This window comes from Tilletiopsis washingtonensis (genome assembly GCF_003144115.1).
Source record: "Tilletiopsis washingtonensis strain MCA 4186 unplaced genomic scaffold FA09scaffold_2, whole genome shotgun sequence".
Taxonomy (NCBI): domain Eukaryota; kingdom Fungi; phylum Basidiomycota; class Exobasidiomycetes; order Entylomatales; genus Tilletiopsis; species Tilletiopsis washingtonensis.
Genome location: NW_020311999.1, coordinates 457,625 through 471,199, shown reverse-complemented (window position 1 = coordinate 471,199; position 13,575 = coordinate 457,625). Strand labels below are relative to the sequence as shown.

Here is a 13,575-nt window from a genome sequence, read left to right as displayed (position 1 = left end):
CTCAGCGCGCGGGACTCGGGCTTGCGCGCCTGGGAAAGTGCTCGGCCGAGAAGGAGCGAGATGCTGCCGCCGCCGCGCAAAAGTCGAAAGTCACGCACCGCGCGCTGCCATCCTTCCCGTCGTCCGCTACATCCCCCGCCGCCGCCATGAAGGCCTCGTCCTTCCAGCTCAGCAACGTGCTCGGCAGCGTGTACCAGCGCGGGCCGCTCGCCTTCTCGCCCGACGGGCGCGTGCTCGTGTCGCCGACGGGCAACCGCGTGTCGCTGGTGGAGCTGCACTCGCAGCGCTCGCGCACGCTGCCGATGCAGACGCGCAAGCCCATCGCCCTCGTCGCGCTGTGCCCGCCGCGCCCGCACATCGCCCTCGTCGTCGACGTCGACGGCCGCGCACAGCTGCTCAACATCAACGCCGGCGCCACGCTGGCGCACGTGTCGTTCGGCGGCGAGGTGCGCGCCGCGCAGTTCAGCCCCGACGGCCGCTTCCTCGCCGTCGCCCTCGGCAGCCAGGTCAAGGTGTGGCGCACGCCCAACACGCTCGCGCGCGAGTTCAGCCCCTTTGTGCTGCACCGCACCTACACGGGCCACCACGACGACGTGCTCAGCATCCAGTGGAACAAGGACGGCACGTGAGTGGGCTGCAGAGGTCGCGCATCGAGAGCACAGCACGCAGCGCCGTCCGTCGTCGAGGATGCTCTAAAACTGATTTAATGAGTCTGCCGTCTGGCGGAAAGCATATCGCACAATGCCTGAGACTTCGACGCGCTGCTGCTGTGCTCCTCGCTGCTGCCGCCTTGGTGGCTGTCGCGCTGACACACGCCGCACAGCTTCTTCCTCACCACCTCCAAGGACCTGACCGCACGGCTCTACTCGCTCGACCCCATCGGCCTCGCCGCCTCGAGCTCTTCGCGCGGCGGCAAGTTCCGGCCCAAGACGTTCAGCGGACACCGTGCCGCCGTCCTCTCGGCGCACTGGAGCCAGGACGAGCGCACCATCTATACCATCGCCAAGGACGGCTCTTGCTTCGTCTGGCGCGCCAAGCTCGACGACGAGGACGACGAGGGCGTCGAGGCCGACAGCGACGACGACACGGCGGCCGCCCAGTCCATTGCGCAAGATCCGCGCGAGCGCATCGCCACGGCGCGCTGGGGCGTGTCGGAGCGCCACTACTTCAACGCGCAGAGCGTCGGCGTCGTGTGCGCCGACTTCCACCCAGCCAGCTCGCTGCTCGTCGTCGGCTTCGCCACGGGCGTCTTCGGCCTGTACACGCTCGCCGACGAAGGCGCCTGCACGCCATTGCACACGCTCTCCATCTCATCCGAGAAGGTCGCCGCCGTCAAGTTCTCGCCCGACGGGTCGTGGCTCGCGTTCGGCTGTGCCGGGCTTGGCCAGCTGCTGGTGTGGGAGTGGCAGTCGGAGAGCTACATCCTCAAGCAGCAAGGGCACTTCCACGACGTCGCCTGCGTTGCCTACTCAATCGACGGACAAGTCGCCGCGACCGGCGGCGACGACGGCAAGGTCAAGCTCTGGAACACGACCAGCGGCTTCTGCATTGCAACGCTCACCGAGCACACAGCGAGCATCTCGGCGCTAGAGTTCGCCACCAAGGGCAACGTGCTCTTCAGCGCCAGTCTCGACGGCACAGTGCGCGCCTGGGACCTGCTGCGGTATCGCAACTTCCGCACCTTCACCAGCCCGCAGCCCGTGCAGTTCGGCTGTCTCGCCGTCGAGGCGTCCGGCGAAGTCGTGTGCGCCGGCGGCGGTGGCGCCGCAGCCGACTCCTTTGACGTGTTCATGTGGTCAGTGCAGAGCGGCAAGCTGCTCGACATCATGGGCGGCCACGACGGTCCTGTCTCGGCACTCTCGTTCTCGCCCAACGGCAGCGGACAGCTCATCAGCGTCAGCTGGGACAAGACGTTCCGCATCTGGGAGGCCTTCCGGCCGACGGCCAAGGTCGAGCCCATCAACCTTACTGCCGAGGGTCTTGCGTCTGCATTCCGTCCCGACGGCGCCGAGGTGTGCATCGCCACGCTCGACGGCCACCTGTCCTTCTTCGACCCACGCGATGGCGGCCGGCAGCTCGGCGTGCTCGAGTGCCGGCGAGACATCGCCGCCGGCCGCAAGCTCGACGACAAGGTCTCGCGCAAGGGCAGCGACGGCGGCGCGGCCTTTACCTCGGTGCACTACTCGGCCGACGGCCGCTGCATCCTGGCGGGCGGCAACGCCAACTGGGTCTGCCTGTACGACGTGCGCGAGCGCGTCCTGCTCAAGCGCTGGCAGGTCTCGCTTGACGTCTCACTCGACGGCACGAGGGATCTGCTCGACTCGCGGAGATTGACTGCGGCCGGCCCGGTGGAGCTCATCAATGACCTCTCCGACGAGGACGAGCTGACCACTGCGGAGCGGGCTGACCGGTCGCTGCCGGGCGCCCAGCGCGGCGACCTTGCACGCCGCACCACTCGCGAGGCAGCACGAACGCGCTGCGTGCGCTTCTCTCCGACGGGCCGGGCTTGGGCTGCCGCGTCGACGATCGGCCTGCTCGTCTACTCGCTTGACCCGCCAGACGTCGGCGTCACGTCTGGGTTGCAGCAGGACTTCGACCCGCTGGAGCTTGACATCGACCTGACGCCCGCGTCCGTCCTGGCCGCTTCGCAGCGGGGAGAGGCGCTGTCTGCGCTCGTCGGTGCGCTGCGTCTCGGCGAGGCCGCGCTGCTCGCCGAGGTGTACGAGCACATCGTCGTCTCCGACATCCCGCTCGTAGTCTCGCAGCTACCGCTGGCGCATCTCTCCTCCGTCCTGCGCCTCATCGCCATGCGTCTCAACCCCGCCTCCAAATCGCCGCACGTCGAGTTCCACCTGCGCTGGCTCGCCGCCGTGCTCACCACGCACGGCGCGGCCATCCGCAGTCGTGCGCGCGGCGATCTGGCGCCGCAGCTGCGCCTTGTTGCCGCGGCGCTGCAGGAGCTGCGTGCCAATGTCAAGCGCACCGCCGATGAGAACACATTTGCCTTGCTGCATCTGTGGGACGCCATGCGCACTGCTGAGCCTGCGGCCGTCGACTCGGCCGAGGCTATGCAGATCGCCTGAGTGCCACCCCTTCCCCCGTCTTGCTTCTGTCTCCTCACCTCATCTGTAACACAACCCGCATGCCTCTCATGGAATCTACCATCTGTCATTCTCGTGCTGGTCGTAGCAGCCGACAGACGTGTGTCTTGTCGCCGACAGTGACGCCGAGGCGGGTGACGTGCAGCTCGAGTCGCCGCAGCGCCTCTCCGCTGTCGTCCTCGAGCTTTGCACACGCGGCCTCTGCGCGTGCCTTGCCTGCCGACAGCTCATCTGGGTCCGAGGGCAGCGCTATTGAGGCGAACGAGGCGTGGAAGCGAGACTCGGCGTAGTAGGGCTGCAGGCCGAACGGCCGCAGTGCTTCGTCGAGACTCTGAGCTACGGCGCGCAGCTGGCAAGAGAGGCTCAGGGCGGCCACCATCACCCGTGCCCGCGCAACTCACCGGCTGCCAGCCCAGGCCGACTTCGACAGCGAAGAAGAGACGTGACGAGTCGTCGTTGACCAGCGTGGTGTAGCGCGCAAAGGCCACCGTCGTCCTGCGATTGCCCCGTGTCAGCGCGAGCCTCGAATGAGGCCAAGTCATGCTCACCGCGGCGTGTCACGAAGAGCGGCCTTTGCGGCCTGCGCGAAGCGAGGACGCTCGGCATTCTCAATTGGCAACGGCCGCGAGAGTGAGATGTGCGGCTCGACAATAAGGTCCACGTCGCTGGAAGCAAACGCGACGCTCAGAGCGTCGCTGGCCGTCCTGAGGTGCTCCGCTAGCGCCGTCTCGCCTGGGACTGTGTAGAGGTCAGCGTGTGCTAAGCATCTCTGGCTCGACATACTTTCTGCAAATACGTAGCACAGCCACTGTCCCGGCACAACACCCGGCGCCAGCCGCTTTGCCCGCTCCTCAGTCCACGTGGTACGCCGCTCTCGTCCGGCGATGAGCGGACGAGCGGACGAAGCAAAGGGAGCTGGTAGACTGCAAGACGTAAGCCAAGCCCATCAGCGCAGCCAGAACTTTGCGCGCTCACCGACGCTGGGAGCCAGACGCCTGCACTGGCTGGGTCGACGGCTTCAGGCCCTCAACTCTTGCCGCCGGCCTGCGTGAAGGCTGAGCTGCTCGCTCCGGCGATGCGCTGCGCCTTCGACTCGAGGCGCTCCCCGCATCGCGCTCGTCGCCGGACGATGCCTCAGACGACGACGAAGCATAGGCAACAAGCGCCATGCCGATGCCGCACCTCTTCGAAGCCACAGTCCCTGCTCTGTCGGTGCGCTTAAGTTGCGCTTTTGAGGTAGTTGAGGTGCTGGAGGAAGGACGCAAGCCCACCCGGCTGATGGTGGAGGCGCGTCGGGACTCGGGTTACCGCGCAGAGGCTGGCAGCCAAAAAGTTGCCGCATCGAGGTGCAGCGAGCCTGCTCTCAACCACGACCTCCGCAACCGTCTCGATGGCGCTCTCAACACCCGCATTTTCCCTCTCGCAGGATGCCACACACGTCTTTGTAGACGTGCGGCCTGCGGAAGACGCCGACCTGAGCTCGCTTGGATCGCCGCGCGCCGTGGCCGAGGGCGTGACCTTTGGCCTGATCTGGGGCCAGAGCTACCTGCCGCTCGTACTGCCGCACGCCGTGCATGCCAACCCGACTTGCTTACTTGATGAAGAGGGCCGAAAGGCTCGCATCGCTCTGCGCAAGGTGCAGCCTGGCCTGCAATGGGCGGATCTCGATGCTCTGCAGCCGCAGATCCTGCCTGAGGCAAGCGCAGCCGATGAGCCCATGACTGCAGCTGGCGACGGCTCGCAGCCACAGGCGCCAGAGTCAGTCGCGAGAGAGATGCTTGCGCAGGCTGTGGGCCGCGAGAATGCTGCGCGCGGACAGCGCGGTCAAGGACGCATCATCGAACTCGATGCCGCGCCTGTCGACGGAGAGGAAGACAAGCCATCGGGCTCAGGTGAGCCTGGCGCCCGTACTTGGGCCCATTTGTGCAGCTGCTGACAGCTGGATCGATCAGACGTTTCGCTGCTCCGGTCACCACGAGTGCCTACATCACTGGCTACTCAGGTGCACGAAGCACCGCGCGAGGAGGCTGACGCGGACAGCGACGTGGAGTGGGCGCATCGGCATGCCATCGCTGAGGACCGCGAGAATGCTGCGTTCGACGAGGGCTGGTACCTGTGAGTGCCCTCGTGCATTCAGAAGGCTCAAGGAACTCATGAAGCGGCGCAGAGACAATCACGTCGATGAGAATCAGGAGATTCTCGAGCTGCTGGACTGGAAGCCGCGTCTGGTCGACCAGGCAGCGCCGTCAGCAGGAGAAGAAGGCGCGCTCCGGCCCGAGCACCTGCTCCTCGTCGAGCTGCTCTTCGCCGCCGCGTACGAAGCACGGACTACACAAGGCGAGGCGACTGTCGAGAGCGGCTGGACGATCGCCTCACTCTGCCGCTCGCTCGTTGTCTCCGCGCTGCCGCGCGCAGACACCACGCTCGCACAGACTCTGCGAGCCTCCTACCGACGAGCGCTGGTCCGTCCGCTGTATCGCTCGTGGCGTCTGTGCGATCAGGCCGCTCAAGACGTCGCACATGTGCTCCAAGGAGGACGCAGCAGTGCTGCTCAGCACCTCGACAGCGTCGCCGATATGCTGCGCGAAGGCGCAGACGCGGCCCTGCCTCTGTATGCGCGCGACACTGTCGAGCCGCTCAGCAGGTGGCTGCAGCACCACCCCGACGCGAGGTAAGTGAGCCGCAGCTCGTGCTGCGAGCAAGCGCTGATGTATGCACTCCAGCGACGCGAGACTTGCACAGCTGGCAAGTCAGTATCTCGCAGCGCAAGCAGCGCAGACAAAGAGAAGCGTCGGCGGCGACTGGGACCTCGAGGAGCTCGAGCAGGCCGCGCAGGCGGTGCTCGACGAGGAGGCGGGCATGCAGCAATGAGTCTAGTGACATTACGAAGCAGGAGATCGTACATCCGACACGGCGTGCGCATGGTCATCAACGCCTCGGAGGCGGCGGCGGCATGGCGCGCCCGCCAGCAGCGGGCTTCGGGGGAGCGGGCGGTGCTCTGCTGCCGCCGTTGGCTGCCGGCGGCGCGGGTGCCGGCGGCGCAGCGCTCTCGCCACGTGCGGCCGCAGCCTCGGCCTTCTTGCGCGCGAGCACGGCTGCGAAGCCGCCCGGCTCGCCCATGCCCGGCATGACGGACACGGGAGCTGCGCTGGCGTCCGGCGCAGTGTACGCGCCGCGCTCCACGGGCTTGGCCGCAGCAACGGGCTTGAACTTGGGAGTCGGGGCTGCAGCCGCAGCGGCTGGCGCAGCCGACCCAAACGAGCGCGTAGCAGCCGGCGTGGCTGCTGCAGCGGGCACTGGGGCCGGCGGAGGCGCACGCTTCACCGGCGCTGGCGCCGGCGGCGGAGCGCGCGGCTTCGGCGGAATGAGCTCGAGGTAGTTGGACGGCGCCCAGCCCTCGACACCGTTCTTCTTGACAAGCCACCAGCCGTTCTCTTCCTTCTGCGTGACCTCCACTGCCTCGTCCTTGACGAGAGCCATCTCGCCGTCCTGGTCCGTGTCGAACGCGTAGAGAACGAGGTACTTGGGCGTCTCCGGCTCCGCTGCCGGCGGCGGCGGCGGAGGTGGCGGAGGCGGCGCAGCAGCAGAGGCCCGCTTTGGCGCAGGGATGGCGCGCGCAGCACCATTGGTGGCGGGCGGCGGCAGAGCAGCAGCTGCAGTGCGTCCGCTGGGCAGAGCAGCGGGCGTCGGTGTCGGGCGAGGCACGGCGCGTGGCTTGGGCTTGTTCGCGCTGGACGGGCCGCCGGCACGCAGCAGCTTGCCCGAGGTGATGGGCCGCACAAGACCAGGCTTCTTCTTCGCCGGCGGCTTGCTCAGGCTCGTCGGCGACTCGCCGCTGGCGACGGTCACCGTCGAGCTCTTGTACACGTCCTCGCGCTGCACCGACTCGTCCTTGACAAACTTGATGTTTGTCTTCTTGTCCTTGCCCTTGGAGTACTGCAGCTCGTTGGCGACGATGACGTTGACGCCGCCAGACGTGCGCTGCAGCAGATGCGTGACGAGCTCCGTCTTGAAATGCGTGTGAAAGAGCGGGTCGGCCTCCTGCGTACCGGACACGTTGAACACGATCCAGTCGTCGCGCAGACCACTGAGGCCCACCGACGAGATCGAGCCGAGCACAATGCGCCGCTCGCACGTCGTCGTCGGCTGCTTGTTGACGAGCTGCGTGACGATGAAGTAGGCCGCCTTGTCCGTCAGCACGAAGAAGCGCGGCGACGGCTTGCTCGAGCGGCCGAGGCGCGAGACGAGGATCTGAACGCGCGCGCTGAACGCCACCTGCTCGCCGGCCGCCATGCCCGAGGCGCGCCGCAGCATCTCGCCCTCAGCGCTGCTGCCGCCGACGTCGAGGTAGTCGCCGGTGAAGCGGCGCATGCTGATGAGGCTGAAGCGGCGCCGCTCCTTGCGCCCCGCCAGCATCTGATGGCCGTAGTCGCGCAGCTGCACGAGCGCCAGGCGCGACGCCTGCGTGCGCCACACGCGCTGGATGCGCCGTGCGCACTCGTTCTTGTACCTCATGTAGTTGCGGAACGCCCGCTGGATCATGCGCGCCTTGTTGTTCCAGTACTCGGTGCGCATCTTCTCAAGCGCAAAGAGCGTCTCGGGGCTCTTGATGAAGGCCTTGGTGACGCCCATCTGCCACTCCTCGCGCGCGATGCCCGTGTCGGTGAGGATGCGCTCGCAGCCGCTGCGCGCGTCGCCCTGCCAGATGTACTCGCCTGCATACGACGTCGCGGGCGAGAGCAGGTAGAAGCGCTCCACGAGGCGCTCAAACGTCGAGCGGTACGCGAAGCCGGCGCGCCGCACGCGGATGTTCTCGGCGAGCGCGAGGTACACCGTCTGCTCGAGCACGCGCGACTTGTCGTACTCCGTCGGCGACTTGGACTCGTTGGGCTTGATCGTGCGGATGTAGTGCGGCTCGGCCTTCATCAGCGTGTCGACGAGCTGCGTGGCGCTGGCCTTGATGCGGTCGCCGGCCGTCGGCGGCCGCTTCTTCGAGTTGGGGTCCGGCCGCTCGGAAAAGAGGTTGCGCAGGAACGCGTTCGACGACGTGTCGACGAGGTCGAGAATATCCTTCTGCAGCGAGTCGCGGTTCTTCTCTGCCAGGCCGGCGATGTGGTAGGACACATCACCGGCATAGTGGCGGATGGTGAAGCGCGTGCCGCGTGCCTCGAAGCGCGGGTTCGACGTCAGCGCGCTGGCCCGCTGCATGAAGGCGTTGTCTGCGGCCGCCGGGTCGGCGTGCGCCGTGGCGCCGGCATCGTTGAGCGTGGCAAAGATGCCAGGCTTCGGGCGCATGCCCTCGATCAGCTCGCACACGACGGCATTGTCAAAGTACGGGATCGGCTTCCACTGGATCTGCTCGTTGTCGTACTCCCTGCGCGGCATCGTTAGCTCTGCGCGCGCGGCAATGCGCAGAGGCCACTCACTCCTGCTCCTTGCGCAGCACAAGCGCGATGAAGATCTGCTGCAGCTTCTCGTTGACGAAGTTGATGCAGAGCTGCTCAAACGAGTTCTGCTCGAAGATCTCGAAGCCGTAGCTGTAGGATACAGGGTCAGCGCTGTCTCTGGCGCAACAGCGCGCTCAGCTCACATGTCGAGGATGCCGATCATGTTCGTCACTGCGCCGCGCGGCGCCATCGACGTGTTGATGCGCGCGACGAGCCAGTCGAACATGTTGTTGTAGATCGCTGCGGGACTATCAGCACAGGCTGCGCACAGCCGCAGACTCGCACTCACCCTTGGCGAGCGCATCGCGCACCGCGCCGGCCTGCGCCGGGTTCAGCGGCGACTCGTACACCGAGCCTCTCCGCCCGCCGCCGCGCTGTGTCTCGACGATCTTCTCCGTCAGCGCCTTGGTGACGGCCGCCGAGTCCACCTCCAGCAGGTAGGCGACAAAGTCCGGCACGCCCGGGTCTGTGATCTCTGCGTTGCCCTGGGCATTCTCGGCCTGCAGATGCAGATGTTAGCCCAGATCTGGGCGCAAGCAGACCAGCAGCAACTCACAAAGTGCGCGTTGCCCAGCCACAGGATGGCAGCAAGCATGCGCAGGATGTCGTTCTGCTCGTCGCCGGTGAGCCCGATGATGTTCATGGCGTTGAGCGTCTGCTCAAAGTCCGCGACATCATCGATGCCCGGCACATCAAGGCACTTCGACTTGCTCGTGTACGAGTAGGCCTCGGGCCCCTGCAGGCCGAAGTACTCGCGCTGCTCGGGCGTCGCGGCCTTGGTGAGCTGGTAGAAGATGTGGAACGAGCGCTCGTCGCGGATCTGGCCGACGACGCGAGACTGCACAGCGGCGTGTGAGCATGTGCGCGCGGGTCACAATCAGCGCGCGCCGCACCTTCTCGAGCAGGAAGTTGGTGATCGTGGCGCCGGTGGGCGCACCCTGGTCGTTGTGCATGATCTCGAGGAACTTGCCCTGTGAAGTGGAGAGCGCTTGAGCTGTGCGCCGGGCGCCACACCCCTGCTGCAACTCACGTGGCGACTGGAGTTGTTGTTGCGCAGCGTCTTGGCACAGCCAAAGCTCTCCAGCAGCGGGTTCGTCGCCAGCACCATGTCCTTGATGTCGCCGATGTCGCGCTCGCTGGCATCGCCCGTCGAGACAGCAGCGATGTACTGCATGATGCGCTTGGCGGCCTCGGTCTTGCCGGCGCCACTCTCGCCCGAGATGATGACGCACTGGTTCTCCTTGTACGCCTGCATGTTGTAGTACGCCGACTCGGCAATGGCGAACACGTGCGGCGGCATCTCGAGGCGGTTCTTGCCGCGGTACGACGCCAGCGTCTCCTCGGTGTAGATGCCCAGATCCCGGAACGGGTTCACCGAGATGAGAACGTTGCCGATGTACGTCTGCAGGACGAGTCAGCCTCAGCGCTGCGCGCATCCTTCCAGCGCGACGCACGTAGATCTCGGCATTCTGGAAGCGCTTCTGCAGGTTCTCGTTGACGGCCTCGTTGGAGACCTTGGAGAGCAGTGTCATGTCCGACACGCCGACCTGCGGCTTCTTGAAGCCCTCGCGCCAGTCGGCCTTGGCAATGCCGCCCTTCTTGAGCGCGCCGCCCTTGGCCGGCGGCGGCTTCGAGGCCGCGCCGCCCTTCTTGCCGCCTGCCTTCTTGGAGATGGCCATGGCGCACGGACGCGCGGGGTGGGAGGAGCGCGCGGCTGAGAGGGTGGTGCGCTAGCGGCGCAAGGAGATGCGAGGTGGGCCCGGGACGCGAGCAGCCGCGTGGGTGAGGAGCACGCTGCGCTGGCGGGGTGGATGTGTGGATGGATGTGGATGGACGTGGAGTGAGAAGGAGCTCGAGCGTCTGTGCTGCGCGCGCGCTGGGCCGTGCTCGACATCGACAGCGCGCTCTCCCCGCGCCAGCGCTGCATGCGGGCACGCGGCGAGTGTGCGCACCGCGCGCCTGCACCCTGGCGCACGCCCGGTGAGGCGGTGCCGCCGCCGCCGCCGTCGATTCTACCCGCACCAAGCCCACGCCGTGGCCGCGCTTGCCACAGCTCAGCTCGAAGTGCAATGCACAATGCTGCGATATGCTCGCTTGCTTCTCAGCATCGCCGACTGCTCCCGTATGCCTGCTCAGCGGTGTGCGAGGGCGGACGGCGCGCGCTGACGGGTGAGCAGCGGCGCGCCGCGAATGACGCAGATCGAGAGCCTTCAACAAGGCGCGGCGTGCGAATACAACTGGCGCACTACAACAGTCATGCCGGCCGTAGTCGAGGATTTTCATATCCGCTGCGCCCCGCGATCTCCACCCACGCGACGGCGCCTCGAGCCCGCCTGCCTTTCGACCACACCCCTCACCACCACCACACAAGCCCAACATGCCCAAGGTACGCGCGCTTGCGCAGCTATGTCTCGCGCGCGGCAGCTGCTGACGCTGGATGATCTGCGCGCAGGCCAAAGGAAAGGGCGGCAAGAACCGCCGGCGCGGAAAGAACGAGACGGAGGGCGACAAGCGCGAGCTCGTCTTCAAGGACGAGGGCCAGGGTGAGTGCTGGCGGCGACGACGCAGAGCTTGCATGGCAGCGGGCGCACGACGGTAGCAGTGGATGTGCCACCTGGCCGCGCTCGCCCGAGAGTTGTGGCCCGAGGCGAGGATGTGGAGCACGGGCTAACGCTCTCGCCACGCCCGCAGAGTACGCCCAGGTCGTGAAGATGCTGGGCAACGGCCGTCTCGAGGCGCAGTGCTTCGACGGCGAGAAGCGCCTGGCACACATCCGCGGCAAGCTGCGCAAGAAGGTGAGTGTGGTGGAGGAGATGGCTGGCGAGGATAGAGGAGTAGGAGGCGGACAGACATGGGTAGGTGGAGGAGATGCGGGCCACTGAGGTCTTCATTCGCGCCTCGCAACGACTAGGCCGCGACAGCGGGCAAGAGTGGCGCCAGAGGCCAAGCTAGGCCTCATGTGTTGGTGTCCGCGCATGCATGAGTCGGCGAAGACCCGGTGACGAGCTGGAGCTGGACATGCGGGCCCGCACGGGTTGCTGGCCCTCGATGGCGCCAGTCCGGAGAGTCGGAGCATTTGCTGCGCGCACGAGGGATGCGGTTGCTGGCCGCCGGCGCTCTGCTTGCGCATGGAGGCAGGCAGGTGCCCGTGGCGAAAGCGGACCAGTCGCCGACCTGAGTCAGAAGGCTGCAGAGTGCTCTCTCGCCCTCTACAAGCCCTGAACACTTGCTGACACGTCTATAAATCAGGTCTGGATTAACCAGGGCGACATCATCCTGCTGTCGCTGCGCGACTTCCAGGACGACAAGGCCGACGTGATCCAGAAGTACACGGCCGACGAGGCCAGAAATCTGAAGCAGGTGAGTCTGGCTGCGGCAGGGGCGTCGCGCCATCTGCTGACGCCGCAGCCCCGCAGTACGGCGAGCTGCCGTCCGACGCCAAGATCAACGAGACCGACACGTTCGGCGGCGAGGAGGGCGAGGGCGACGTCGAGTTCGAGGAGGACAGCGGCGACTCGGACGGTGAGCTTGTGCTGTGGGAGTGTCTACCCTGTGCCTTGCCTGACCTCGCGTGCGCCCAGACGACGACCTGGACGACCTCTAGATGCGTCCTTCCGCCTCGTCTCTGTACCACAGGATGGTGTGGCCGCGCTTCGACAGACGTGCATCCGCGCTCTTCCCCTGTCACTACGCCTCTCTCGGCGGCCTTCTGCGCTTCCATGGCATCCCGTCTCGGCCTGTACATTCCTCACCACCAAAATGCGCTTCTGCCAGACCCCTCATGTCTGCGACGGTGGCGCGCTGTGAGCTGGGTCGCGCCGCCGACGCGCGTCCCTGAGAGATCTCCGCATGCGCTCAGCTGCAGGCGCCTCTGCTCGATGAAGCGCAGATGGAATGGAGCGGCGAGATCGGGACCCGCGCTGCGTCGGATCACCAGGCACGTCGCTCGGTCCGGCGAGTGGTAGCTTCATCTCTCTCTGACGTGCCCAGGCACGCTTGCGAGCTGAGCGGTGCCTGGAGCTAGCGGGAAGACAGGTCATCCCGTGCCGCACTCCCAGTGGCTGCACTCGTCTGTGCTGCCGAGTGCGTCTATGCGCCAAGGTGAAGCTCACAGCGCAGCGACGAGCACTCTGCGCGCGCGAGGGGGAGGGCTTTGCGTCATGCTGCACCCAGCTGCGAGATCCGCGGCCGCTGGATGGGCTGGCGGCTGCATGCTGCTGCCGATGCGCCCTTGGCACGGCTGCGGCACCGCACCCGGCACGAGCTCCGCCGTCGCAGCCAAGCTGCCTCCGCGCCGCGGTGGAACAGCCGCTGCGGCATCGGCCCCGGCGGAGCACCACAGCGCGCAGCAACGCAGAGGCAGGGCGTGCAGCAACGCAGCAGCAGGCATATCGGACAAGACGCCGATGCCGCGTCCACGTTCCACGCTGCGTCACGTCGCCGGCGGACTCGAAGACAGGCCAATCAGGAACGCTTCGCATCGCTCGGCACCGTGCCGCTTGCGTCCGTGTGTTGTCCCTCCCCTCTCCGTCGGCGCTGCCTCGAGCTCTCAGGAGCCCTGCCGGGCAGCCACCGCGCGAAAGTGCCTCTCAGGCACAGGGGCCCTGAGCGCTGGCCGATGATGTGAGCCCGAAATGGCCACCCTGCTCTCATCGCCGCGGCCCGAGGGGCCCTGATGGCGCACTAAACTTGTGCCTCTCCTCTCCTGCGCTGCACCTGATCTGCACCTGGCTGCGCTGCTGCGGAGCTCGGGTCGGGAGCGCTCATGATGGTTGCATGCGTCCTGCAAGCTGTGCTGCTGTTTTGCTGCTTGGCCTGCGTCTGCTGCTGGGAACAACAGCTGCGCGATGAGCACGGCTGCAGATCCGCCTGTCTTGCACGCTTCGCTGCACGCTGCATGCGCTGCACCTGCGCCTCGTGGGCTCGAGGTGCACTTCGCATGCGAGATCCGACGAGCGGTGACGCTGCACTCTCCATGCTGCTGCGCAGCGTGCAGCAAAGTGCTGGTGCTGCTGCGATGAGACGCG

At 66.7% G+C, this 13,575-nt stretch overlaps 5 protein-coding genes across 5 annotated transcripts; 3 read left to right on the top strand and 2 right to left on the bottom strand.

The window, feature by feature from the left end:
- Positions 1–111: 111 nt before the first annotated feature.
- Positions 112–3,179, top strand: FA09DRAFT_327535 (WD40 repeat-like protein). Its single transcript, XM_025741435.1, has 2 exons — positions 112–625; positions 824–3,179. Exons 1-2 carry the CDS (start codon positions 147–149, stop codon positions 3,081–3,083), a joined length of 2,739 nt encoding a protein of 912 aa, XP_025601090.1. The 5' UTR covers positions 112–146; the 3' UTR covers positions 3,084–3,179.
- FA09DRAFT_336214 (hypothetical protein) lies at positions 3,169–4,270 on the bottom strand (the record flags this gene model as incomplete). The annotated part of the gene is made up of 5 exons (XM_025743859.1): positions 3,169–3,450; positions 3,503–3,596; positions 3,650–3,833; positions 3,885–4,024; positions 4,077–4,270. 5 exons carry the CDS (start codon positions 4,268–4,270, stop codon positions 3,169–3,171), a joined length of 894 nt encoding a protein of 297 aa, XP_025601089.1.
- A 51-nt stretch (positions 4,271–4,321) lies between these two features.
- FA09DRAFT_358169 (hypothetical protein) lies at positions 4,322–5,972 on the top strand (the record flags this gene model as incomplete). Its single annotated transcript, XM_025744921.1, has 4 exons — positions 4,322–4,993; positions 5,054–5,216; positions 5,269–5,772; positions 5,825–5,972. Exons 1-4 carry the CDS (start codon positions 4,492–4,494, stop codon positions 5,970–5,972), a joined length of 1,317 nt encoding a protein of 438 aa, XP_025601088.1. The 5' UTR covers positions 4,322–4,491.
- FA09DRAFT_314522 (putative myosin I) lies at positions 5,894–10,393 on the bottom strand. Its single transcript, XM_025740768.1, has 8 exons — positions 10,003–10,393; positions 9,579–9,950; positions 9,442–9,519; positions 9,105–9,386; positions 8,838–9,048; positions 8,692–8,788; positions 8,528–8,638; positions 5,894–8,475 (listed from the first exon to the last, which is right to left on the bottom strand). Exons 1-8 carry the CDS (start codon positions 10,225–10,227, stop codon positions 6,030–6,032), a joined length of 3,822 nt encoding a protein of 1,273 aa, XP_025601087.1. The 5' UTR covers positions 10,228–10,393; the 3' UTR covers positions 5,894–6,029.
- A 507-nt stretch (positions 10,394–10,900) lies between these two features.
- Positions 10,901–12,286, top strand: FA09DRAFT_327530 (nucleic acid-binding protein). Its single transcript, XM_025741434.1, has 6 exons — positions 10,901–10,934; positions 11,001–11,091; positions 11,240–11,343; positions 11,798–11,908; positions 11,965–12,070; positions 12,130–12,286. Exons 1-6 carry the CDS (start codon positions 10,926–10,928, stop codon positions 12,150–12,152), a joined length of 444 nt encoding a protein of 147 aa, XP_025601086.1. The 5' UTR covers positions 10,901–10,925; the 3' UTR covers positions 12,153–12,286.
- Positions 12,287–13,575: the final 1,289 nt, after the last annotated feature.